This window comes from Anas acuta, chromosome 16 (genome assembly GCF_963932015.1).
Source record: "Anas acuta chromosome 16, bAnaAcu1.1, whole genome shotgun sequence".
NCBI lineage: Eukaryota > Metazoa > Chordata > Aves > Anseriformes > Anatidae > Anas > Anas acuta.
In genome coordinates, this window is record NC_088994.1 from 8,586,511 (window position 1) to 8,614,388 (window position 27,878).

A 27,878-nucleotide genomic window follows, 5' to 3' on the forward strand; every position below is an offset into this window, starting at 1 on the left:
GGCTGGCAGGTGCGGGCGGCCGCCAGGCCCCGCCCCGGCCCCGCTGTGAGGGCGGCGGGAGGCGGCGGGTGGAGGGCGCCGGGGGCGGGCGGCTTCGGGCCTCGCTCCCCGCCTCGATCCCTCCCTTGGCGCCTCGCTCCTTTCCCCAGAGCTCTTCGGAGGGCCCCCGGAGCCGAGTAAGGGGACGAGGTTGAGGTGCGGCCCCTCCCGGCGGCATGAACCGGCCTCACCGCGGGGCCGCGGGCAGCCGGGGCCTGGGCACGATGGAGGTGAAGAGCAAGGTGGGTGCCGCGGGGCGGGGGTGGGCTCACCTGGAGCCGGCCCCCTCAGGGCACGGGGCGCTGTGGGGGCGTCTGTGGTCCCCGGGGGGGATAAAAGGGGTCTGAGGGGTTGGGGGGGTGTTGGGCTCCCAGTCCTGCCCAGGAGGGGAAGGAGGTGAAGGGGGAGAAGGTGCGGGTGTCTGAGGGGAAAGAGGGGGTTTAGGCGGAAAGCCCAAACCTCGTCTTCGTCCAAACCTGGAAAGAAATATATATATATTTATTTAACTTAATCGCTCTACGTTTCTATACTCTATTGTGTTTTTTTGTTTGTTTGTTTTTGTTTTTAAAGTAGAGCATATTCTTACAGCTCGCCCTGCTTGGTAGAGTAGTTACCTGTCTGCCTTCCCTTAACACAGCACTTGCCTTTAAAAACTCCTCAAGGACTTTACACTGGGAGTTACTTTATCGAGCCCGTATCTCTCTTATGGCTTATACCAACAGTTCCTTGCTGTCAAAGCTTCGCACGGTTCTCTGAATCATCTTGCATCATTATCTCTGCATCCGTTCTTCCAACTGTTAATTTCTGGGTGCTGCTGAGCCATGGTCTTGTTGGCAAATCTTTACGGTTCTGAAACATTTTATTCTTTGTTTTGGTTTGGATGGATAATATTTCCTTGACTTATTATCTTGCAGTTACTTGTAAACTAAAATTTACAACAGTAAAGGTGTTGGATCTGAGACATCTTAAGTCGTGTCAAGCTATTAAAAAATACATGTAACTTGAGATTAAAAACCCTTTTCCATTGTCTGTGCTCACCTCTACAGGAATGTGTTTTCTTCTATTTGTAAATGCATCTCTTGTGTCTCTGTTTTTTCTAAACCAGTCTCCAGTCTGTTTGCCTGTGTTGTGTCCTGTCGTTTCCTGCAAATCAGGTATCGCGACTGCACTGTGGGTGAAGCAGCTAGGACTTGGGTGTCTTTTTTCTTTTTTTTTCCTTTTTTTTTTTTTTTTTTTTTTTTTAAGATTAATATGGCAAAATGCTGAAACTTCTACTAGAAAACGTGTGGTTGGCTTCTCTAGCTTGCGTTGGTGGTAATGATTTTTTTTAAAGTGTTGTTAACTTAACCTTCATGTGGCCAAAGTCAAAATACACAGGAATACCTGGCAGCCTCGCTTCCAAATACTAGTTAAACATAGCTGTTGCTGTGGAATATGCCTTGCCTTAGCCCAGATCGCTAGGTTTGATGTTCGCCCATCATGTGCTTTGCTTGATTTAAAATGTATCTGGAGATCAGCTGAGCGATGCACCCTTTGGTATTCATAGAGAAGTGCTGAAGTTCTAATGAATAGGGACTGCCTCTTAAGTGCATATTATAAAGCAGGTTTCAAGGCATTCCTCGAACTACTTGTCGCTAATGCATTATTTAAACTTACCTTGATGTAATGTAGCATGGTAGTCATCTTCCTTCTATGAAAATAAGGAATTCTGAAAAGAAAGGTTCTGTGGGAGGTGGAGGGGAGCATTATCGCCTGGCTTTGAAGGCTGTGATGCACAGCTCCTTATTTAGGTACTCCAAATCAATAATTGTGCCCTTACTGACAAAGAGATGTCAGCACAGCCCAACTGTACTTGTTATATGAGCAAAATTATTTTGGTAGCCTAGCTTGCTCAATTTGGGTAACTGTTCTGAGCTAACCCTGGGAAGCCCCATAGTGTATTTGTTCTGGCTAACCCTTTCTCTAATCACAGACAAGTTTTATACACCCTGTTAAAGTTCCTGGTGGTGGTATGAAAGCCCCCAAATAAACTTCTGGATTCTGAGATAGAAAGTTCAGGTCCCTGTCCTGCTTCCCCTTACAACTTGGAACAGTTTTTTTTTGTTGGTGGTGGTGGTGTTTTTTTTTTTTTTTTTTTTTCAGAATGAAATCTAATACTGATAAGACAAAGACGGATACAGTAGCTCTAAGTTTTGTTCTGTCACTGTTGCTGGAGACCACTAATAGTATAGTAGCAGTAGGCTGTGTTATATAGCACTTAAAGATTCCTCTCAAAGGCCAGTCTTAATTGTGTCCTTTAGTAACTTCTTAGTAAGTTGACATAGCTTGTGTTTTCCCAGATGAGTTACCACGTAACAGCAAGTATTTGTAACCAGCTCCAGCAGCAGGAAGCTTTCCTTTCTTAAATTAGTCTCTCTGAATCTTTTGTCTCCTTTAAACTTCTTACAAGTTGTTAATTTTTGCCAGTGCATCTTTTTTTCTTTAATGGCTTGGAGTGCAATATTTGATATAAACCGAAAACAATTCAGAGGGATAAAATAAACTGCCCATGAAATTGCATGGTTTTACTTTTGTGTTTATCTGCTTCCTAATAGCATCGAGCATCTGGCAAGCCCCGTTAGGGAGTAATAGCCAGATGATTTGTTTCTTGGTGTTTGCACCAACTTCATATAAAATCACGTGGAAAACTAAAATCCCAAGTTTGAAAAGCTGGTCCTTTGTCTGCCTCCTGCAGTAGGACTTAACACTTCCTTCAAGTTGAGAGTAGGTTTGTTGGCTTTTTTAACGTAATAGTATTTAAACTACATAGTTTTTCAAAGCCAAGCAAATGGAATTTGGTGCAATGCCTGGAGAGTTTCTGTAGCGTTCATACTTCAAATAGCTGAAGCAAGATTAAATAGGAACACGAGACAAATTCTTTCCCAACGTCATAACTGAGCATGCTGCCTCTGACGTGGAGGGAGGGCCTCCTGCAGGCGGCTGTTTGCTTTTTGGTGAGCACACATGAATCATTCTCCTGACTTAATGTTCCTATTATTGGAGTGTTTCTAGGAGAGGAATGCTTATAGCCTTTAACTGCACCTTTTGGAGGAAGGAGAGGTGTTGGGGCAGGGCAGGGTGTTTTGCTGTGTAGTGTTGGAGTTAGCACATTAACACCCTACTAACATCAGGGTCTTTATCTCCTTGTTTTCATTTCATTGTATGTGTGAACTCTGAAGCCTTTATTCTTCAAAAGGCTGTAATCAAATGTAAGGTAGGGTTGGTCTGGAGGCCTGGTATTGTGCACCCTCAGGTCTGCTGCAGGTAGCACATACAGGACACTGAAGCTCAGACTTCAGCCAGTATTTTGTTCCGTGTGCCCTCGTGCTCTGCTTACAGTTGAGCTTGAAGCATTGTTAGCATTAGTTCATAAAAAAAACTTGTATCTTAGGGGAGTAAAGTTTTAGTGGAATAGTGAGCTGGGTTATTTTGGGTGTTTCTTTGTTTTTTTGTTGGATGATCATAATGACTAAATGCACATGCAAAATGCCACTGATGAAGTGTGTGGCATTGTGTATTGTCTGCACCTGATCTGTTTTAAACCTTGGATGCAGCTACATTTTAAATGGCTGTGCAGTCAAGACTTGAGTCTTGTTGGCAGAGACAAATCTTCTGAATGCTCTTAAGGGGGGTAGTGGTTGGATTCCCCCTTGATTTCTTTCCAAGCAACAGCAGAATTGCCTTAAGACCATCTCACTAAAGCTTTACTGCACGTACGTAGTTTGTGCTGCAAGTCGGGAGCCGTTCTTTATATTTGTCAGGTCAAAGTGGCTTTTTGTTTATGGTCTGAACAGCTAGGAATACGAACACTACTAAGCCTTGTATGCATTAACCAGAGCCACGTATCAAGCTATGCATGCCATTCTAATGTGCTCAGAAACTTCCTTGAAAAACTTCAGGTAGTCACATACCACAGAAAGTCAATCACGCTTGTTTTTGAGACACCAACAAACATGAGTGCTGGGTACCAGTTCCCTCCCTTACCCAGAGCATGGCTGTTTCAGAAGCACGTGAGAATCTGCTGTTATTCTTGCACTGGTTTGTCACCTTAATGCTAGCTTCCCGCATTAGCAAATGCTTCAACACAAACAGCAGTGAAAGCAGCTTATGAGAACTTTGGAGAAAACAATGTTAATGGACCTTTGTACTCCCCTTCAAAATTATTGGTTATAGTTTCGTTTACTTTTTTAATTACAAAACATACTTTTGCTTGAGTATATGTTGGGTTTCCATGCAAATAAAGATATATTTTGTTATAGTTTGGAGCAGAGTTTCGACGGTTTTCTCTGGAGAGGTCCAAACCTGGGAAGTTTGAGGAGTTCTATGGATTACTGCAGCACGTGCACAAGATACCCAATGTTGATGTTCTAGTGGGATATACAGACATTCACGGAGACCTGCTGCCTATCAATAATGACGACAACTATCATAAAGCAGTTTCCACAGCCAATCCTCTACTTAGGATTTTCATTCAGAGGAAAGGTAAGCACACTTGAAGCGGGTGAATCATTTGTTTGCAGTACCGTGCTGCAGTAACAGGATGACGTGTGGAGGAAATGCCCTCTTCTACAACATTGAATTCCATAATTATAGATCATGAAATTTATTTACAATTCTTCTCTTGTTTCTTCCTCAGGCAACCTATTTATGCTTTGTGCATTTTTCTTGTATTTAGTTTGGTTGGATAAAATCAAGTTAAATCTCTAGCAAATGCTTCATTCTGGTTTCATTTAATTAAATGAAAATAAACGTTCAACTCAGTATTTCTAGGGTTTTATGCTCCATATGTTGGATGCGTTTCATTTAAAATTCCAGCCTTGATCAGACATGGGGAAAGACCACTACAGCATGGAAAAGAGTCTGGAAGGTCTTACTACATAAAGTATTAAGTATCAGTATAAAGACTAACTTTTAATATGCTATTCTTATCACACTTTTCTAATAAAACAATCAGAAGCTTTCAAAATGACAAATTGATTGTGCAAACGAATGTAAATGCTGCTTAGTTTGTCAACTTGCTTTTTAACGATAGCGTGTTTTCTAGGTACAAGTTCAGTTTGTCTTTTTCAGTGTCTGCTTTCATTTTGATCTGGAGGCAGAAATCAGTTTTGAAGTTGCATTTGTTCTTGTCTAGCAGACTATATCCAGTATAAGGAACTGGAGAAGGGGGTGGAATGTAGTGTTGGGACTTGAAATTGTTTTACTCCAGAGAAGCCAAGAAAAATTAATCTCTGCGTTTGGTTTTCTACCTACTTGCATACAGGAGTGTGTGTGGATGCATGTATGTGCATAAGTATGTATGTGAACGTGTGCACGCGCAATTCCTGTCATAACACAGTCAATGGACCTGTTCCTTAGCTATTCTGTACAGATGCGTGCTGTCTCTGCCTGTTGCTTGTCGGCAGACATATTTTCCTTAGAAAACACTAGGGCATCAGAAGCTCTTATTGACTTTCCCACTCCACAAAATGAACAAGCTCCACAACGAGCAGCCTGACACAAAAACAATATTCAAAACCAGTGTGGCTGCTTGCCAGCTGCTGTGTTTCTGACAATGTATTTGTCTTGTTGAGTGTAGTATAGCAAGGACTATATGCTTTCATCCCTGAATTGCCAAGGGGACAAACCGTTTGCTTTAATAGAATGGTGATGTAGAAGAGGTCTATGATTCCATTTAATCTCTTACTGTAGCCATGTGAGGAAAACAGATAAGCTACTTTGTCAGACTGGGATTATTGAGGTTACATTTTAACACCATATGTTTATAAATTGTTACTAGCATTAAACTCTTAATGCCAATTCATACTAGTGTAGCATCTTTAACACTTCATTCTTTGTATCTTTATTTAGAGAATGATGGATTATTTCTTACAATTCTGCAAGAAACTGAGAATAGAATTGATATAATATACAGAACGTGAAATAAGATTAACCCACATAAGTTTATCATGATGGGAATTGATTGGCAAGAAAAGCTTTATAGAAAGTAGTAGCTGTCATCACCTTCCCTTTGACACTAGCCTTCTGGCTGTAGAGCTTTAGGAAATAAGGAACCCGGTGAGTCCAGCACTTCCAGCGCTGTACTTTGTTCCGAGTTATTTGTGACCACTTTGTTCACTTTCGTTGATTGCATTGAGGTTTAACATCATTGTCTTGCAGAACAGGGGTCTATATGATGGAAAATGTGGAAATAATTGGTTCTGTGTTTTATTTCTGATAAGTTATGTAACTAATGCTGAGCTGCAGGAGTTTGAGGTACATGTGCAGCAGTCTTACTGTTAAGGTGTGATTTAATTCATCTGCATGGCTGTGGCAGTTTATTGACTGTACCTCTAAATCTGAGAATCAAATACTTGAACAAACATTTCCTATTAGTGGGGCTGCTCTGATCTGTGCTGTTCTGAAACTACAGTGAAAAACAATTCAACTTTGTTTTCTTCTTGTAAGTCTTGTTGTGGTTTTTCTTATACTATATAAAATCAGCTGAAAGGTTCTCTATGGGTTTTCTGTTGAAAAAGTGTCCTCTTTTTGTATACACAGCGAGGATAGTTGGGAATTTAAGGTCTTTGGCAAAAAGCCACTTGGGAATGTGACAGCAGTGTGGGGGAGAAAGTTTGTATTGTCTTAAGATATGAAATTTTATTACGTTATTTTACTGGTCTAGAAGAATGCATTATTTTTTGAAAGCTAGTGTAAGATACGTGCAGACTACAATAAAATCCAGGGTAAAGTGTTAGTCTGCATCCAAAGAACACTTCAATGGGTTGAAGTGAGAGCAACAGGGTGTTTTTGCAATTGTACTATGTGACAGTTGTGGTAACACAAGTCTAACCTAGAAATTTTGTCATGTCAGAGTAAGCATACTTTTGACTAATAATCACTTCTGACTCCTAATTTAGCAAAACTGGAAAGCTGTCTGTCCTAAGCATGTGTATGCTAGTTAATGTGGTAAGAAACCTGGAGATCTTCTAATGAAAGTATTCATCCTCAAATTTTTCTAACCATAAGTACCTTTCTGTAAAATATTTATTTTTCAGTGTTAGGTCTAAATTAGAACTTGATATTGCACAAATTCAGAATGGCTATCTGTTTGCAGAAGGTAGTTGCCTATTGGAGTTTTATTCAGCAGTTTAAGAGATTAACAGGTACTGTTGACATCTGGAATTTAAATGTTAGACTGATGTATCATGATTAAATCCAGATGCATGGGAGTCGCTCTGTCTGTGAGAAAAATCTTACTGGAGATAAAATCATGGAGGGGAGACAGTCCCCACAGGCACTAAAGGGCAATTTGACATGGGGGATTTTGCATTATAAATAGATAAATAATACAGACAATAACTCAGACTATGTATTTCACTAACGTCCGTGAAGCTCACTTGTAAGAATCGTAAATTACAATATCAGTTCTGCACTATACATGGATTTATAGAGTAAAAAGTAGATTCTTGAATTAATTAATTTCTACTTATTAAAGTAGACTTCTGCTATGAGGAAGCTTTATTTTGGTGAAAAGACAAATTGGCTTTTTAGAATAATGGGGAAGATCCCAGCTGCATCGTGTCCTTTTTCTGAGAATACTGTTTTGTTATAATGTGTCACTAGATAAGACGTGATTTGTTAGATCTTATTTTACAATGGTAAACTGCATTCGTACTCCACTGTAGTAAGGATTTGGGGTTTATGCAAATGTAATTCTTGAGGGGTAACTTTACATTGCCTAGCAAGCAGATCAGAAAAACACTGTAAATATGTCTTGAACTATGTTAAATTGAAACCAGATTTGGCACTTGCTGGTTGTTTTAAATTTCATGTAGTAAGAATATGCAGATTGGTGCCACCTTGAGTTTGAAGTTAACAAATAATTCTATGCTATGTGGACGTTCTTCTTAACATTATCTGTAGTTAACACCTTGTCCTTTGGCTTTATGCCGAAATAGTTTGCACTGCAGCTTTAAACTGATTAGCTAGGTGCCAGAACAAAGATGCCTTTGTACTTGAGAATATTGCTTTAGAAAAGTTGTTTAGCAGTGAAGTTAAACAGTCATGCTGTTTGGATGAGATATGGAGAGATGAGTTTTTTTCATCAACCTTTTTCTATCTCCCCCCCTCCAAATTATACAATTTTAACTGTGTATCCTAAGGTTTGTACTGGTTTTGAATTCTTACACTGTTAAGACGAGTTACGATGCAAGAACCCAAGATTCCTCTGCTTTACAGTTTAAATGTTTTGATGTACATAGCTCCCAATTTTGGGATGCTATTTCACTTCAGCAAAGTGTCATTTAACTTGAAGTATGTCTCAAAGCAAAAGTACCAGCTCAGTGTTAAGGTTTCTGATAGTGTTTGTCCCGTAACAGCCTTTATATATCTTCCAATACATTTCTGTTCTTAGTTTCAGAAGCACTTTTGAGTGTCTGATGTAAGTTCTTACAGATGTACTTACATAAGATTTCTTTCAAAGCCAGTCCTTTTGCTGCTACGCTTCATGTTTTACAAATGTGAGAGACTTGGTTTGGACAAAAATGTAGGGCCTAATCTGCTGATAGTCATGGAAAGCCACACAGGCTGATGACTTTTTTGTGTGCTCCGAAATTGTCCTGGTCAGGGAAGGAAGCTGTGAAAAGCCACGTGCATGGTTCTAGAGCTAACTGTTGGGTAGAGCACAGAAACAGACTGTGATCATTTGCAAGAGCCAGTAAATCTTCTGGGATGCACGCAGTGTCTGTATGTTTGTGTAGCTAGCACATTCCAAACCTACCGTGTGGGCCTGGCAGCGGCAGGAGGGGGATCACGGTATGTGGCCTGCCAGGAAGCTGGAGGAGCTTTACCAGCCCTCTGCAGGAAGCTGGGAACTTCGCTACGGTACACGTTCTGTCATAGCTGATGTATGAAATCGCCATGTACTTTGAATCTTTGACGAGAGTGTGAATGTGTGCACTTTGAATTGAAGGAGGAAAACCAGAAAGTGAACACCTTTTAGTGTTGCAATACTTGATATGGAAGAGGAGTTGTAAGAAAAGCAATACCTAGAATGTTTTGATACTGTTCTCAAAGCAATGCCTATACTAAAGCCAGTAGAAACCTAGTGCTTCACTGGTACCAGTATTAATTGGTACCTACATACTAGCGTTGCTTTTGTCAGCATTTTATGCTCTAACCCAAAATGTTCTGCATGTACATTTTTTCTTTTTTTTTTTGATGAGCTTACTCTAATAAAAAAAAAAAAATATATGGCCTAAGGTCTGAACAATATGGAACGAATCAGTCAGAGCGCATCCAACTTAGTCAATGGCTTTATGGAGAACTTCCAAAAAAAATAGCTGGGAGTAATGCAGCACTAGATGTCTAGAAATGTGTCAATGCAAACCAAAAAGAAGCAAAGCTTTTGAAATGAGGCAAAACGATGTGTCTTGTCCATGCAGTGTCTCTCTGGTACTTGGAATATTTTTTTACTGGTCTTGCTGAATTTGCCGCTGTTTGTGCAGCATAAAAACCAGAGCTTTAGAGCATCAGAAATCTTAGTACTTAATCATGGACTGCACAGAAGTTCTTACATAGTTTTTGAAATCACTTCAATGCATACCAGCTGCTGGTGGGGGAAGGAGAAATCATGACCTAAAAATTAACCTTTGCACTCATTAACGTTGTTACTGAATTCTGACATTCAGGTCACCATTATCTATTGTTTGTCTGATAATCTTTACCTTTATTATCACTTCCTTGCTGTACTTGTGCATTACTCTGTATTTAACACCAAAAGATCTTTGAAGCAAAGCCCTTCTGTCTAATGTTATTTCACAATTGCCCTTGTTTTATAAGCAGCTGTAGTTCCAAATAAAGTAAGGCTATTGCAACTCATTGAATTGCAAAAATCCTCACAATGTAATGACCAGATGTCTAACTTGAAACTGGTTTGATGGGTTGTCAGTAGATAAGGGCAAAGCTTCTACTCATACTTCTTTCTTTGATCATAAATTTAAAGCAAAGATTAAAAGAATTGCTCCACATTGTCTGAAGAAAATTAACATATTAGTTTTCAGCTATGGAGTGCAGGATTTTTTAATGGCTGATCTTCAGTCAGATATTCCAAAATGCGTTTTACACAGGAAATTGGAAGTGTGCATTTGGAGAAGTGTTTTACACTTCAGACATTGTCCACCTGTTAAGTTCTTTGGTTTGGGAGTTTGTTTTTGCGTGTGGTTGTTTTAAACAGAGCCTCTCTTCCAACACAAAACTGACTTAACACACTCAAGCATCTGAAGAACAAGTTTTAAGCTATTTCTAAAGTTCTCTTGCTTGGTGTTAGATCTGTTATTATTTTAATTTAGTCTTAAACTATACCTTTTTCTACTGAAATATTCTGCTGAGGAACAGCAGTAATTCCATGCTTTCCTGAGAGCCTCTTGGGTTCCCAACTAAACTAAAATTTATTTCTTGTATTCAGTCACCTAATTTAACGTGCTCAAGTGTAGCTGGTGCAGGTAGATTCTTCTGTTTGCTTTTCTCTTCTTATTTTTCCTTGTGAGACTCTTGATTAGCTTTGTTATTACATGTGCAGATCCTAAGGCAGGGAAACAGATTTCACAGAAGCTGAGTGTGTGAAGTGGGAGAGAAGCCAACATATACTTGTACGTGTGAAGTAAGAGCATCGTGGGCTGTCTGTAGTAAATTAACGCGTGGAACAGTCTGTTAGTATTGCCTTTCTTCATTTAGCAGTTTTTACAGAAGCAGTGGTCTGGATGACAAGATAGCCAAATGTGAGGAAGAACAGAAGTAAAAATTACTATGTGAGGCATCCATGTCATCTGAAAGTAGCTGAGATATACTCAGGAGTCACTTCTAAGACTAATGTATCAGAAACTTATTCAGAAGTTGCTCCCCTCTGCGTTAAGCAACTTCTCTTGTAAGGAAACTTAAAATCTTTAAACTTTAGTTTGATACAGATGTTCCGTCTTTAGTAGATGGCTTTGCCTGTTCAGATGTGGTCTGTTTCTTCAACTAAAAACTTTCATATATATATATAAAATTTAGGCCCTCTTCAAGACATTCTTTAAACAGTTGATGAACTATTACTATTCTGTACACACAATGAGTTTATAATCACTTTATTGGTAGGCTAACTTTAAATTGTGTTATTTTGAATTCTAAGTCCACAGTTGTCTTAAATGAACTGCATATTTTAAAAAAGCAACTCATTTTCAGTAGCCTTGATGTCAGGGAAGGAAAGAGTTAGTATTGCAAGTTGGAATAGATTATTGCTTTGGAATTACTTTCTCTGTTCTTTTTTGGTTAAGCCATCTGAAGTGAAAAGTCCAAGTACAGCTGGCACATGCACTCATATCTTCATCTTAGTATGGGGGGGGGAAGTCTTCTGGTTTACAGACTCATGCTGTACTTCATCAACAATTGAACAGTTCTCCTGAAATTTCACACTAGGATAGCATTCCCATAGTTATTTCAATCCACAGATTAAAATGTAAAGCTATTCTTTTATTTCTGTGGCCATACCAATGGCATCATAATGTGATGTTACAAAGAAATCCTCCATTCTGAGTCCCAGGGTTAGTGCAAACTACTTCTGCTTGATTTTAATCCACTGCAGAAAAGTCTATGCAACATCACAGCGATACCAGTGTAGATCCAAAGGAATTTGGATCTGAATGCATTTCAGTTCATCGTTTTTGGAGTATACTTAATGAAAGCTTCCTTTGGCACATAGGCATTTTGGACATCAGATTATTTCTGCAAAACCTGTTTTTTCCTGTTAAAGATGTTTGACTTGCATGTGTTTTTTTTAAAGACAGTCTAAGCCATTTGTACACTTCTGTACCAAATCGTGGCAGTATTGTTTGTTTGAACAATCTTGCTTGAAATGTGTGTGTGTGTAAGGTCCCTTTGTTCCTGCTCCGCAGCCATTTTACCTACATTGCACAGGGGGGCAGGGAAAGGAGCGCAGAATGGAATAAGCTTTCTGGAGTTTGAATCCAGGTCACTTGGCCAGCTTCCAGGAGCTAGGCAATAATAGGCACACTGGCTGCTTTCCCTTTTTCATTCTTTCTTTTCCAATGATCTGAAACTTGAGGAGAGAAAACTAGCAAGTGGAATTACTCTGAATAAAATTAAAGCGTTTCTAGGAATGTACTCGTTCTTTCCATTCTAACCTTTCTCGAGCAGCTAGAATATAATTCTTTGTCTCTACTGCTGCTGACTTCCTTTAATTTTTTTGGGTACTGTTTTTCCTTTGGTAGTAGGAAACAGAAACCATTACAAACGTTGATGAATCCCATAACATTAAAGCTCTTGTTTCAAGTATAGAGAGATGTTTCTACTATAGCAAGCCTTAAACCTTCTAGGCTGGGCGTTTCATTCTGTTAACCTAAAACATGATAGCAATGCTATATGGACCATTTATAAAGTGACCTAATCATCCATGTGCTATGTCTTACAGAAGATGCAGACTACAGTGCCTTTGGTACCGATACTATGACAAGGAAGAAAAATGTCTTATCAAATGTGTTACGTCCAGATAACCACAAGAAGAAACCACACATTGTCATTAGCATGCCGCAAGACTTCAGACCGGTGTCTTCTATTATAGATGTAGATATCCTTCCAGAAACCCATCGCAGGGTACGGCTTTACAAGTATGGAACTGACAAACCCCTGGGATTCTATATACGAGATGGCTCTAGTGTCAGAGTAACACCCCATGGATTAGAGAAAGTTCCGGGGATTTTCATATCCAGGCTTGTCCCTGGAGGTCTGGCCCAAAGCACAGGCTTGCTGGCTGTCAATGATGAAGTACTGGAGGTGAATGGAATAGAAGTTTCAGGAAAAAGCCTTGATCAGGTTACAGACATGATGATTGCAAACAGCCGTAACTTGATCATTACGGTAAGACCAGCAAACCAGAGAAATAACGTTGTGAGGAACAGTCGGACTTCTGGCAGCTCTGGTCAGTCTACTGAATCTAGCCTTCCAAGTAGCACACCAAATATTTTAGCAAATTTCTTGCAAGGAGAAGAAGAGAGCGATGAAGAGGACATTGTTATTGAAGACAGTGGCGAGCCACAGCAGATTCCAAAAGCTGCACCTACCAGCGAAAGCATAGAATCGTTGACGCAAATTGAACTCCATGAGTCAACACAAAACGGCTTCCTTCCTTCCAGCGAGATGAACTTGAATCATTCAGCAGGCAGCATTAGCATGGAATATGAAGTACAAGATCCAGATCATAAATCATTAGAAGAAGATGGAACTATAATAACGCTATGAAATTACATTGGTGTACTTTGTACTTAGCAAGGATGCCATACATGTTTTGATTTGGTTTAATATGTAATATGTTTTATACCTCTCCATCTACTGAGCACTGCAGTTAGATTAAAAGGAGAAAAAAGTAAATATGAGACATTCAAAATGATATAAGTTGACTAACTTCAGTTAATTCTGCACTTCCATGTAAATACTTCACAAAGATAACAGTTCATAACTGACTGAAATTGGATGAGGAAAATTTAAACTGAAAATGAAGGATAGTTAAGAGATGGCTGTGAGCTTTCTTTTAAAGGTACTTGATTTTTTTTTTTATGTGAAATACTACTGGTTCTGTAGAAGCAAACTTCCATTATTGTGTGAGGTCGATTATCTAATGTGCTGTGGTTTCATGTTCAACTGAAGTGCTGCTTACGTACGGTGGTGCTGCTTTAGCCACTTCATTCCTGTTCTGGTCTGCTGTTGTGGTGGTAGAGCTGTTTGTGTGGCTCTGCGTACGAGGAAACAAAAATAATTCTTAGTTGGTCAAACTCCCTGATTTGTTGAGCAACAGTGGTAGGTGACAGGTGTCAGCACCCTGACAACAGTCAGGGCTTGGAGGTGGGGGCTTCTGAAGTTGTGTCCCTTTGTAAATGAATGTGCAACCACAGGCTCATTAGTCAGGCACCTTTACTGTTTTTAATTTGCCTTTTATGGCCATGTTAACTTACTTTTAATGACACTACGATTTTTGAACTCAAATGTGAAAGTCTTAATACTTCTGTATCTCAAAGACCTGTTCTCATTTTAGTTTGCAATATTTAAGGATATCATTGGATTTAGTTGCTAATCCCAGTAAATTTTAAAGAATTCAGATGTAAACATAATGCTATGGAAATAACATACTATGTAATCTATGTTAAAATCAGTCCTAGTAGAAGCTGTAAAGATTTCTACTAGCAAAAGTTTGTTGTAGTGAATCAAATGTGAAAAGTCACTTTTTTCAAACCTAAATGATTCAGAGCAGTTTAAATTGACTTAAGTTCCTTGATTAAAAAGAAAAAAAGCTTGAAGTCAGGATGAGGCTTTAATAGAACTTGAGCTGTTATTAAAACTATTTGTTTTAATGAACTTAACCATAAATACTGATCTTCCTGTGCACCGCTGATTGGGTGTTTTGAATCTTACAAAGTTGCTGTATTTAAAGCAAAATACCGATGACAAGTCCTGATACTGCAAATGTACAAGCAAGCATGCACATAATCAGCTGCAAATTTACTAGGACAATTGTAAGGAAAGGTTTCTACAATACTCTCTCCATATTTGAGATCTCCCCTTTCACCACTTGGCACTGTTCCCTACCTGATCCTATGGTGGGAACATAAGTTGTTGCAGGAAAATGAGATAGGAACAAATAGGGTTGAGGAGAAGGATGCATGGAGCTTCTCAGCAGGGATCTAGCAGTCTAGGCTAGCCTCTGAGAGAGGTAGGATGCGGCCAGTTCTTGTACTGTGCTTACCAGAGCCAGTACTTCGGGTTTTTGCACGCATGTTCTGCCCTGCAGGGAGATGTAATAAGCAGGAAAGGAGGCTAATCCTGTTCTTTTTCCTCGGTCTATCTCGGGGAAACATCTACCTCTGGTAATTCTACTAAATGAGAGTAATGTTAAGGCACCTGTAAAAGGCTTCAGAGCACATCAGAGGGTAAAACTCCATTTGTTTAAGCTCTTTGTAATTATACAAACAAAATTGCTACAGGTATTAGTGATGTTTAATTTTGAATTAATAATCTCAAGTATTTTCAAGCCTTCAATAACATTGGAGTTTGAGTCTCATAGATGTCAAGGAAGGCTTTGTTAATGCCCCTTTTGATTTACGGAGAGTTGGCATAACAGGCAAGGACATGCATTGCAAGTGCAGGTTAGGGTGGTTTTGTTGGATTGATTTATGGCTTCCTTAGTATGCATTTGGAGAGGCCCTGGAATGTTTTCCCACAAGACCAAGAATTTAAGTGTTTTACTTATATTGCTAATTATTAAAATGAAGTTACTACATCCACTTAGTGTGAAATGGGAAAAATAAATGGTTCTGCAATGTGTACATCTTAAATATGCATATTTTCTGTCAGTGCTGCTCTACACTTCCTTTATTGAAGGAAGATTGTTTACTTTAAGATATCTTTTTTTTTTCCTTTATCAGAAGACTTTCCTGTATGAAATCATCAGCCAATGGTGACTTTCATTTATTACGCTAGTTTGCACTTCTGTGCCTTTTGTTTACTTGAATGTATTGTGAATTATCGAAGGAATAAAGGCACGTGGATGAGAAGAGAATGAGGTCCACAGATACAGAAGATGAACTGGTAGTGCACTTACTTCAGATGTAATGGTTTCATTTGGTGGAAATACATTCTGGGTCTACTGTGGTACTTCAGTATTTTGCAGCTTAGGTGCAAGGTGAGCTTACACGGGGGGGTTGAGTCTGAGACTGCTAATGTTACAAGGCAATTCATTGCTCAAGTACAAACACCCAAAGTGAGTGTGCTACCAAACTCTTGTGTTACCTAATTTGTGCTTTTAACAGATGCATGAATATTTTGGATATATATGCCAGTATTAAGGACTTGTAGAAATGTAACTAGGGTCCCACTATAAATTGCATGAGGATTCACCTCGTAGGACCTTTCCTGCAAACTGATTGATTGATCTCTAAATACATGCAATGATATTTTTTAACAAATAATGTTCTATTTTACAGAAATTCGATAACATATATAGTAAAACTAAGCATTTGGAACTTGATTAAAAAATAAAAATTAAACCTTAAAAATGTTTTTTTAGTGTATTTAGTTAAAATGACAGACTGCACAGCATATAATCACTTAATGCTGCAGTGACCATGAAATTTGTAAAGTTCTTCCATATCTTACTAATGCATACACTATAATGAAATACTTTTAAATTGTTACTTCAGGATGATCAATGGTTGATTATGAATGGCTAAATTTTATATATAAACGGTACTGGGGCTCAGTATAGGGTTTTGAAAATATGCTGATATCGTTAGCCTTTCATTCACTACCTCCTATATTTTTAACATCTTTACAATTTTCTCCTTGGAAGAAAATGCTTAAAGGCTTGACTGTTTTTATACAAATTTTTATCTTTAGCTATAAAAAAAAATCCAGAAGTGATAGTGCGGTTGCTATGCATGATTGACAATATTAAGCTGCTATTAATGTTAATCTTTGTGTATTACGTATCATATATATGTAAATTGTATTTTCAATCCAGATTTTATAAATTAATTTATAAATATCCAAATTATTTCAAAAATGGAGTGGAAAACTAAAATTCCTCTGAGTAGTGTTATATGTTGTGTACATGCATGGGGGAAGTTGTTCCTTTCTTGCGACTGGGAGGTTTAAGTGCACCTTAATAGGAAAGAGTAAATTCTTCATAGAATTAAGATGCATTTACTTTGAAGTTCTGCTAAGGTACTGGATAAGTCAAGCCTAACTGTGAATCATATGTTTTTCCACAGCTGAATTAAATTTAGGACAATGTTCTCACAAGCTGTCTTTAACATGTGTATTTTTGTGAATATTATGTATTTTCTAATTAAATTTTCCTTGCAATGTGATTTTTACATGAATGAACTTGTTTAAAATGTCAAATATCAGTATTTTTCTTACAACTTCAATGTATAATGTACATTGGTATCTCACTGAATGAAGATTGATTTTACAAAATCAAGCTAGCTGTAGTAGTTGTATATTAGTCTTATATTTTTACAGACTGGAATAATAAACAGATATAGAAATGAAATATTTTTTTTCTCAATTACTCTTAAGTAAAAATGAGGAAGAATGCATCTCTTGCTTATTCTGAAGTGTGAATCTAGTTGGGCTTGAGTTTTCTCTTGGGCAGCTAAGTGGGTTCTGTTTTCATAGTAGCCTTAAATGTTTGCTTCCTCTGCTCCTTCCTCCCTTCCTCTGAAACAAATCTTTACATGTGGAAATGATGCAAGAGTTCAAGAAACTTGTCCCTCAGTCCCGTTGTCTGACCTGTGATGTGCTCATTCCTACAGTAGCTGCAAATAATCGATCTTGCATTGTATCACTTGCCTGACGACTGCTTGCAGTAAAGTTTAGGACATGAAACTAGAAGAAGGTTCTTCATCCTCCTTCACCATTTGCTGCTGGCAATTTGGAGGCTTTCACTGTTACTGTAAGTATGTTATAACTCTTGCAGTTTTTTAATTTGTACTCGATCCACTTACAAATATTTTGTCCCATATCTAATGCATTGGCAGCCCTTGTAAACATTTACCTAGCTACAAAACACTTCAGTTTCTTTAGTCCTTTTGTGTAAAGCTTTTGTGCCTGCTGGTCTCAGGCCCAACCATATGACTTCTATCCTGTACCTTCCTTTATACGTGCATGACTGTAGCTTCAGTTGTATGAACAGTACTGTACAAACTTGCCTATGAGGTAGCCATGGGAGGTGACAAAGTCTGCAAACAGTACTACTGTGTCTTAATAGTGATATGCAGCTGAAAGAATCCAGTTACTTTATCATGTATTTGATTTTGAATGCCTTTTGTCTGGATTTCCTTGTGCAGAACCTGACAGCTCACCCCTTTCTTAAAGGAATGCTGAAGTTAGCAAGATGTTCTTGAAACAGTGTCAGATTTAAAAATTCATCCTGTGTGAAAATTCTGGTGTGGTAGCAATTATCTGCATTTTAGGATTTTCTTTCTGTGTAACAGAAGTGGGTAGTAGGGGACTGGTCAGCCTGAAAAATATCATATAATTCAAAAGGCAATAAACCTGTGTGTAAATAGTTTTGTATGAGGAAATAAAATACCATCAGGTAGATTGAAAAAGTGCAATGAAATACAATTTCCACATCTTAGTAACTTTGAGTTACTTGATTCGTAGCAAATTTTTTCTCTCTAGAGGTCAAAAATATGTTGAGACTATATGAAACAATTTCATATAAGGTGTGGTTTCACAGAATAAGTCTGGTGTTGACTTAAGCTCTCTGCAAATGTACTTGCTACGATGCTCTTTGGCTTGCTTGAAACTGATGCTAAATGCAGGTACTACTTTTACAGAGGTAGGAAGTGCTCTTACCAGCAAGGGAACGGATTCTATGGCTAGGCCATTAATACCCATTAATGCTTCTGTGCCATCCAGCAAGCTTCCATGTCTGAGAGAATTTGTCTTCAGTAAAATCCACCAAGAATCAATGGCATGAGGTTATTGCAGCAACAAAGACTAAGGGATGTGTCTGCAGGAATGTATAGGAGGTATGTATCCATGAGGATATAAAGCCTGATAAGATCTTTTTAAGGAGTCCAGCCTTCTCTTGTCCAAATGTTAATATTGACCTGGACTGAATCTGTAGGGGAGACACAGTACGGAAGCTATTTAGGGACACTTAAAATGAATGAGAACGAAATGTATACTTGTACAAATGAGCAATGCTATTTCTACAAGTCACTGCAATCCCTACAGGTTGTTTTCCTAAACTAATTGTAAAAGGAAGACTACCTTTACCTGCTGCTGCCTCCTTGAGGAAGAACTGTAACTGTAAAATATCATACAATAAAACATGAGAACAATATTTGAGGAAAAACTACTTTTCAAGATCCCAAGTTTGTTTTCTGTGACAGCAGCCAGTCTATCTAGCCATTAGCTGCCCAAAAAAGTCTTCACTCAGTGCACAATCAGATAGGTAAATGCATTCTGCCCTAAATATGAGAAAACAAAACTGGAGACAGGTCTCCTCACACTCATCCATAAAATTCAACCAAGAAGTGTCAGCATTTCTCACAAAGTGGGTCTTTAACTGGGACTTCATCTCTGCACTTGTACCCAGGTTGTATGTAAGCAAAAAGTAAAAGAAACAAGTTACAGCCACTATATCAGTCAAGCATTTACTCTATTTTGTGAGTTTATTGGTGCAAATATTTTTCCTGTGAGTGGCGTTTATCTTTTCACCTTATACAGAGGGTGAGGTTCTTATCTTAACTCTCAAGCCAAAGGAGAAATACTTTGTTCTAAACTCTCAAGATTGTTTCTTACCCAGTCTGTCCTTTAAATACCAACAGCATTTAACTTTTCTCAAGGTGATAAGCTCTTAATGAGGTGTTACAACTTCAGTTATTTTATGAAATTTAAAATTAATGTATGGTTGCAGATAGACTTGCTTCAATTTTCAAAAGGAATAAATTAATACACACATGGTATCAATACAGGAGAAAGATTGAGATTAGTGCTAAATAATAACCCCTTTGAAGTTTTCTTGTTATTTTGAGATTAGCTGTGGCTAAAACTCAAGTTTTAGACTTGACAGAATTACTTCTGATGGATATGGTTGTTGTATGCAACAAGAATCATGCTTATGCTTTGAGGTAGCTTCATAAACAGTTTCCAATACTAACATGCTGAAAAATATGCGTTGGATGGTAACAGTATTGTTCTTGGATGCTGTAGAAGTATGCAAGAAATGTTACAGCTGGTTCTTGGAGAGGTGAGATCATAGCCGAGACTTAAGAATTCAGACTCCTTGTGCAGCTATGATAGATCAGTTGTGTACTTTCCTTGTCAAATGGGAGATAAACGTCTCTCCGAGGACTTAGTGTAGTATGCTTGATTTTTAAAAGTGCTTTGGAAATATGAAGCGTGAAGTGACTTGAGGAAGTATTTTCTATTTTACCAGCATTTCTTGTTACAGCCATTTAGAAGTGTTGCTAATAAGATATAATTTCCTGTTCTTCCAATTAACATTCCTTTCCACTTGAACTACTACTTTATTACCTGAAAGTATAAGGAAATACCTTGCATTTCATCAGTGTGAGAGATTTATGCTGGGCTCTGTGTTACATTTAAAGTATTTAAGTGCATATTTATTACCACCCATGTTTCCGTTCTAGAGGAGAATATGGTTCTTCCTCTGTAGTGCAATGAGTTTTTTTTCAGAATGCTTTCTTTGAGCACCTGGTGTAATACCCAGTTACTGATAAGACTATTTTTCTTTTTGTATATAGTCACAGATGCATTGGCAGTGCTCAGAAGCATGGAATAGAGCTCGAGGGACAGATGAGAATAGATGATGTGACGAGAGCTAGTGAAGGTAGGGACGTCATCCAGTCCGGGGGTTCGTACTTGAATAAAAACATCCTATTGGTGTGGCTAAAACAGATGAATTTGTCTCATAATCTGGCATGCCTAAAGAAGTTCTTAAAAAAAATAAGCAGCCTAGTTTTTCACAGCTGCAAGACAAAATGGAGAGAAGATGAAACAGCAGAAAGCAAATAAGAGATGCTAATACATGTAAAGGATGTCCCAACATACTGCAGAGAGGAATACTGAAGTTGCAATAGCTATTTTTTTTTTTCTATTATTAGACTGACAGCTTAATATAAGAGATACTATCTCTATTTGCAAGCCTTGCCTCTTGTTTTAGACTCATGGCTGTAACATTGTTACCTCTATGGACAAGAAGGGTATTCCTGTCATGAGACACTGGATTTTTCAGTGGTTTCCATTTTTTTCCATTTTATTTCTTTGCTATTATTCTAGATAGTGCAAACCCAGTTAAAAAAATAAAAATAAAAATTGTTCTTATCTTTCTGTTGGAAGATGCAAAGGATTTGGAAGCTTTATGCTGAGGAGAAAGCACTGAATGTATAAACAGATTATTGTGCCTTTCTGAATACTACATGAGGTTACATAAATGGTTTGAACTTTAAAGTTCAGAAATTTTAAATCATAGTAGCTTAAATCTAACAACATCCTTCATACTTTTTCTGTAAAACAAAGTAGGTATCTTTTTGCAAACTTAAAGTAAATGGGATAAAATTAAATGCAAAAACTACTTGCAAAAGACAATCTGGGCATTTTATTAAATATTGAAATGCTATTTACTGTCTTTCAAAAATATTTCAGATGGTTACTAAGTGGAACTGTATAATGCAGAAAAAATAAGATTCTTTGAGTAATCATGCAAAGTTGGTAGCTTGAAAAAAATGTCAGTAATTCAACATGTGACCTTCCCTGTATTTTGACTATATTTAAACTGATACTTTACTTGTTAGGATAGTGAATATAAATATTTATCCCAATCTTACAGGTAAGACAAAGGTCATGAAGCCATTTGGTCAAAGCAGCAGAAATGCATTGTCTATCTTGTTCTTTTTAGCACTGTTTTCTTGAGAGATTTAGCAGTGTCGTAGTGACACTGCTAAAGCTCATGTGGATGATATAGTTTATATAGAATAATCAGGAGGAATCTAATTTAGTGGTATTCTTTTCCGGGCATCTAAAATAAATGTTGACTAGCTGTGTGTTTAAACTTAAATCCAGAACTGCTAAGTGCAGTAAAGGAAGCAACTGATGTAAGAACTGTAACAGTTATAGCAGAACTTTAACTGTAAAGGCTTCCTACTGTAAATGCGTGTTCAGTATTATTACATAACTGCAGCAGTGGGCTTTTTCTAATATGGGAATATTTCTTGTCTAGCAGATCTTGTTAAGTCTTTTCTTGACACTCCCATGACTCTGGTTCTAAACATACCACTTCACATGCTTTCTCCTATTTGAGATAACTTAGTTTCGTAACAGTTAATCTGTGATGTACAACAGAAGCCAGAACTATTTCATTCTGGTCTTAAAGCTTCCCAAGTATGCTTTCCAGATCACACTGGAGTTTAATCTAGTGCACCTTTCAAACATACACAGTACAGACCCCTGGGGACTACAGCATAAATGGTAAAGGAGTGGCTGAGCAGAGAACAGGACTGTGTTGTTAAGGAGTGCAAATACATAGCAAGAAGTCTGCCCAGACCTGGGGAGTTCACAACTGAAACAAAGGAAACAAAAGAGTGTTTGGAGATTTACGCCCAGAGATGCAATGTGTTTTCTCTCTATGCAGTGCTGGTCAGTGGAAGATCAGGTTCTGCAAATACCTTACGATTTTTCAGATAAGTGCTTTTTAAGTTGCAAGTGAAGCATAGAAGGGTCTGTCTGGTGCTATTGTCAGGAATGACATCGGGTAGATTCAAATCAATGGGGCTGTTCCTACTCAAAAAATGATCTTGTGGAGAAACCCTGCAAACTGGTAGCTCTTTTTTCTGTTTCTTCAAGTACCTCTTCAAGCCTGATTTCTTTGATCTTCACAGCAAACCACAGGCTATAAATCTGGCATTTCTTTATGAATGCTGAAGTGAATTTAAATTTCTTCCATTATTCAGCAATAATATGGTGTTGCCCAAAGCCAAGAAAAGCTTTGGATGACAATGTAGGCCTGTTGTCTTTGGCTCTGCAAGCACTGAAAAGTAGTTTTATATAGTATTCTTACAGTATTTAGTATTTATATAGTATTTTTAATAGTAATTCACAATGAGATTAATGCTCTGGTGTCTGGTTAGTGCTCTAGTTTCTTCAGGGAAGTGGATGACATTTTATCTGGCTTTGCTCAGGTTTGCTCTCCACAGCATCTAACAGATTTCCCTCTCTCAGGGCTGTGGCTGTCTGCAGATGGACTCCAGTTAGACATCGCAAGCCAGTCAGTGTGAACTCCTGCATGCTGCTTTGTCTCTGCTGCCACAGAGTCCCCTTGACCCTAGTATAAATGCCCCATACAGGCTGAGTGGCCCAGGCACCTTTCAAGGGCGGGCTGCTGCTGACCCCTTGCAGCTGAGAGGATTTCTCAGCGAGCACTCTCCCTGCTCCAGGCAGTGCTCCTTGAGGCACATTACTCAGCAGGTAGGGCAGGAAGAACAGCTACCATGAACAGATGGCCCTTTCTGTCTCTGTTCGATCTGCCATCTTGATCATCTGTCTTTGTCTAAAATGCTGCTTTGGTTTCAGATTGGACTGTAAAGGAGCGTAACGCAGAAGAATCCGGAAGGTTGCAGAAGCTTCCACAGCGTGCCTCCTGCAGCTCTGTCTGTGGGGAGGGTGCCAGGAGCTTTCGGCAGCTTGGGTGTGGGGTCAGGGTCTGGGCTCTGCTCTGCCTCACAGAAACCGGGCTGCAGGCTGTTTAAATTCTCATTTGCACGCAGGGAAGCGCATGGCACAGAGCGATTACGAGCACTTAAAAGCTGTGCTGCCAGCTGCAGCCGCCTTTAATATCCAAGTGAGTCAAAAGGCAGCACTGAGTCCAGCACCTGATCTCTGAGTATCTAACCTCCCCTCTAGCCTGCAGTGCGGGCTTGTGGAAGCACATCACTAGAAAAAGAAATTTGTTTTTTAAGTGTGGCATGGGGAAGCTGTGCCTGACGAAGCGCTGCTCCGTGACTGAAGTGTTACGGCTGTAACCAAGCCCTTTAAACCAGCCCTGAGGCCCACTCTCCTCACAGAGCCCCCCGCGGGGGGGGGGGCGCTGGGCGGGTGTCCCCCCCCCTCCTACCCGCCGCGCCCCCGCCCGCCGCCGCTGGGTGGCGCGCGCGACCCGCTGAGGGGAGGCGAGGCGGCGGGCAGGCCCCGCCGGGGACCGTGAGGCGGAGCGGCGGCCGGGGGCGGAGCGGGGGCTGCCGGCTACTCGGCCGGGGCCCGGCGAAGCGATGCTGCGGCCGGGGACACCGCCGGAGCCCCGGGCGGGGGCTGAGGACAGCGAGGTAGGAAGGGGGAGGTGGGGGCTGGTGGTGGTGGTGGTGGCCGGGGGGCTCCGGGTGCCGGGATGAGGTGAGGCGGGAGCGCTCGCCCGGCCCCGGCTGCCCTCTGAGGGAGCTCCCGGGGCGCCTCCGGGCTGCGGGGGTCGGCACCGAGCCCCCCTCCCTGCTGCTGCTCCGGAGCCTTTGTGCCCTTCGTGCTTTTGGTTGGGGGCTTCAGAGGGTTTCGGTGTGGTTTCGTGGTTTTTGGAGACAGGGAGTGTTTGCTGAAGGAGGGCCTGGTTGTCAGGGGTCTCCTGTGTCGGGGATGCGGTGCTGGGGCAAGTTGAGCAGCAGCTGGGCTCCTGGAGAGCAGAATAAGTGATTTTCATGCTTTTTGTTTGTTTGTTTTTGAACGCAGATGGATGTGGCTGCTACTCTGTCATTTGTTTTTGTGGAGACCGAGTCCTCTGGCGGCTAAGGTCGGGATCAGAGCGCTGCTGTGATGGAGTGGAAGGATGCTTAGCTTGAGGAGCTTAGGTGCGGGTGGTCCACTCTGGGACACGGTGGTGACAGTGGTGATTGCTTACAGCACCCTCACCGTGCTGGTAAGGGCAGGGAGCGTTTCAGATCCCAAAGAGAGGAAGGTTCTGAAATTGCACTTGGTAGGTCATGTTCCCCTAGAAAAGAGAGGAAACCTATGAAAACAGAAAATAGAGAGCATTTGCAAGTATCTCCCTTTCTGACCTGCAGGTAACTCCTATCTCACATGAGTCTGGAGATGCTGTGAGGTGACATTCTCTTTGGGCACATTAGTTTACAATTTTCTCTTGTAAGGAGAAAAAAACACTAAAATTACTGTCTTCAAAACAGCTTTTTTTCTCCCTTTTCTTCACTTTGGCAGTGGGTTTTATATTTGTCTCCAGGAAAAAAAAAAAGGGGGAAATTTTTCCTCAGTTTCACTGTCCTGAGTATTTTCCACATTTCTCTGCCTTTACATCGTTACTCCATCAATTTCATTTTTCCAAATGTGGCTATATGCGCTTTGCAATACATCAGACCAGTTACATACAAATTTTGGAATCACTGTTCTGTTTTTTATGTTCAGTATTTTCAGGGAGGTGATATAATGCTTAGTCTATGATATCCACGTAATTTTCATGTGGTTAAACCACTGACAGCTTTTGTCTTACATCTGGATTCAGATCCACTCCAGTAGTCGTCCAGGCATCTATAGTAGGCTGGAAAGAAGTACTGCTAATGTTATTAACAATTACAAAAGCGAATTTCCCAGCTTGGTTAAGATGACATTGCAGAGTGAACTGCTGCGTAGGGAAGAAGTTTCACTGAAGTATTAGTTCATGTGAGCTGTTTGGATTCTGTTTTTGTTTTTTTTCAAGTACCACTCAAGCTGGTGTTAAATAAAGAGGACCTGCCAATTAATAAAAACAAGCTTCGTGTATAGAGTTGTATGGCAGATAGTGTGTTTTTGTAACTGAGTGCCAAGCTGTTAGTTCGTTAGGGAACACAAAAACTACCTGTGCTCTTTGCTACTTGCAAGTCATTCTGTTTCCTTCAGGCATCTTCTGCTGCTATTAAGCACTCATTTTAATGCTGATCTTTCTTGATCCTTGCACATATTGGTAGTTTGTTCAGAGCAGTGATATAATTAAGGTATTTTCCTACGCAGGGATTAATCATAGCTTTCGTGGCATGTTCTTAAGTGTTTCTTCATGTGGGCCTTGTCGTGCTAGCTCAGCTTTATTGTGTATCACAAACAGTATTGCTGAAATCACAATGAAGGCTGTCGGTTCCTTTTCATAGAGAGTTGCTGTAGTTTAGCTTTTTATTATTATTATTTTGTACTTAGAAATTACCTCTAGTATATAATTCTTAGTTTTCATTATGATTTTTAAATTTTGTGTAACAGTTGTAGCAAATAAAACTATGGTAATGATGGAATTCAAAATAAGGTATTTGTGGACTCCAGTGGAAGATTTGACTAAATGAAAGCTTTCAAGACTGCTGCATGGCATATTATCCTACCTGATATGAAGATACCCTGCAAATTGTTGTGAAAGACTTATAGTTTCATTCCTGAAATGCACTTGCAATTCTGCTCTTGTTTTCCTTTTATGCATTGATTGTTTTTTCAGTATTCTGAAGTTGGCATAGGAGGACATCGTACTGAAGAACCTGATAACTTTCAGCAATATTGAAACGTACCTTCCTGGTTGAGTTTGTGATGCTATAAAGAGCAGTGTGATTCTCTGGCTTGGCTATTTTTGGTTTTCTGTGCCTACCTTTTCATCTTAATGACATGCTAGGAGAGCACTTCAAGTTCTGACAAAGGCAGCTTAACATTGTGATTGAAAGTGGAAGACTTTTTTGGAAAACTTTGTAGAAGAGATTTAATGCTGATTTTTTTTTTAAATGTTCTATAATGAATAAGTTACAATGTTATATTCACATATCACAGGAATGAAGGATTGATGGTATACAATACCTGACCCAAATGTTTGTATAAAGGAACAATCTAGAAATGAAAAAATAAATACATGTATCCTGGGGCAAAGCAAATAAATAGTTTCAAGGGTGCATGGGAGCATAATACTCAGGTTGAGGTGAAGTGAAAGTAGCACTGGGGGGACTTACATAAGCTTCTCTATGCCAAGCCCTAGATAAGATAGGGAAGAGATTACATGCCTTTGTTCCTCAACAGCAAAGGGAAGTGGTGAGGAGCAGATTTTACTATGGGTACAGTATATAATACATAAAAGTCTGAAAAGAAAGCTAACCTCAAAGCTAGACTGCATGTGTTTCCCCTCTTAAGTTACAAAAAAAGTCATGGTTTTAATTATTTTTTTGTTTTCTTTCCATGAATAAACAGGAGAATCAACAGTGGATAGAAGGGAACATTAAAATGCCATCTGGAAGTGGTGCTGTTGTGCCTTTGGCTAAGGTTTTGGGATACGTTCAAACGTCACTGCTCCCCTCATTACCTATTTTCTTTGTCAGTACTGGCCTTGGTGTGGCTCTGTTATGAATTGAGTTGAACTGATCTGAGTTAACATGATTTGGCAAAGAAATTAATGGTTAATTTTCAACCCAGAATAGCTTTCTGATTCATTCTGCTGAGAATGTTTCTCCTCTCGCATGGAAAGTGTTGACTTTAGGGGCATAAGTGAGTGATGGAAGAGGATAGACTATTTTTATCATTGATGTCAGCTTATATAATTTTTAAAGTGATTGTGAAATTACTGTCTTAACTAAGGAGGACTTGGCACCCCATGTTTTCATCATAACTTTGAAATTTATTTAATGGGCTTTGTTTCAGATCTTAGTGATAAATATACAATAATTCCTAGAATCACCTGCAAGGAACTCCTATGGTCTGTTTAGTAAGCACCTAATTAAAGATAATTGTAAATGTGTTGCTTACACTGATTTGCAGCAGGTCCCTTTTAACCATTTCTGAGCCCCTAATAATGCTGTTTTCCTCTCTCGCAATTGATAAGTAACTGCTAATTGTTTGGGGCCAAGTTTTTTGTTTTTTTGGGGTTTTTTTTTAGACATATAATTTTGGCTTTTTTTCTTGCCTACTGTGGTCTTGTAGTAGCATGCCTTGAAGAAATAGTGTTAAGGTTTGTTTGCATCTATTTTCTATTGTTTTGTATTATTGTTGTCTTCTGTTATGTTTCAGGCTGTGTAACACTTAGAGTGAAGATTAAGGACTGTGAATCTGTTTGGAATTGGCTCAATCTTATTCTTGGTGGTGTCAATAAACTTTGCTTCTGCCCTTAAACACATGATATTCCGCTGTTTGAATCTTTATGCACATTACAAATGCAAGGTGCTCATGGTGGGTATTCAGCAGTGATATATTTAGCTAGTAACAGCAAGCTACCTACCTGACCTGAAGTGGGTCTGCATGTTTAGGCA

The 27,878-nt window shown here is 39.4% G+C and overlaps 2 protein-coding genes across 4 annotated transcripts in view; both read left to right on the forward strand.

Moving 5' to 3' along the window:
* On the forward strand, positions 1-27,748 carry PARD6B (par-6 family cell polarity regulator beta). Its single transcript, XM_068700920.1, has 4 exons — positions 1-281; positions 4,338-4,560; positions 12,530-17,563; positions 26,827-27,748. Exons 1-3 carry the CDS (start codon positions 216-218, stop codon positions 13,354-13,356), a joined length of 1,116 nt encoding a protein of 371 aa, XP_068557021.1. The 5' UTR covers positions 1-215; the 3' UTR covers positions 13,357-17,563; positions 26,827-27,748.
* The window catches only part of BCAS4 (breast carcinoma amplified sequence 4), a 67,171-nt gene continuing 56,904 nt past the window's right edge, over positions 17,612-27,878 (forward strand). Inside the window, exons 1-2 of one of the 3 annotated variants that reach the window (XM_068700929.1) lie at positions 17,618-23,963; positions 24,358-24,418. In XM_068700929.1, the coding sequence (XP_068557030.1) occupies positions 24,362-24,418 (57 nt within the window). In that variant the 5' untranslated portion in view covers positions 17,618-23,963; positions 24,358-24,361. Of the gene's footprint in view, positions 23,964-24,357; positions 24,419-27,878 lie in introns of all 3 variants that reach the window. The other 2 variants (XM_068700931.1, XM_068700930.1) reach the window with 2 other exon arrangements.

Bases quoted from the DNA above. Each gene is read 5' to 3' on its own strand.
- PARD6B (XM_068700920.1), top strand. From the start codon at position 216: ATGAACCGGCCTCACCGCGGGGCCGCGGGCAGCCGGGGCCTGGGCACG. The intron at 282-4,337 runs GTGGGTGCCGCG...ATTTTGTTATAG, and splicing joins CGATGGAGGTGAAGAGCAAG to TTTGGAGCAGAGTTTCGACG. The intron at 4,561-12,529 runs GTAAGCACACTT...TATGTCTTACAG, and splicing joins GATTTTCATTCAGAGGAAAG to AAGATGCAGACTACAGTGCC.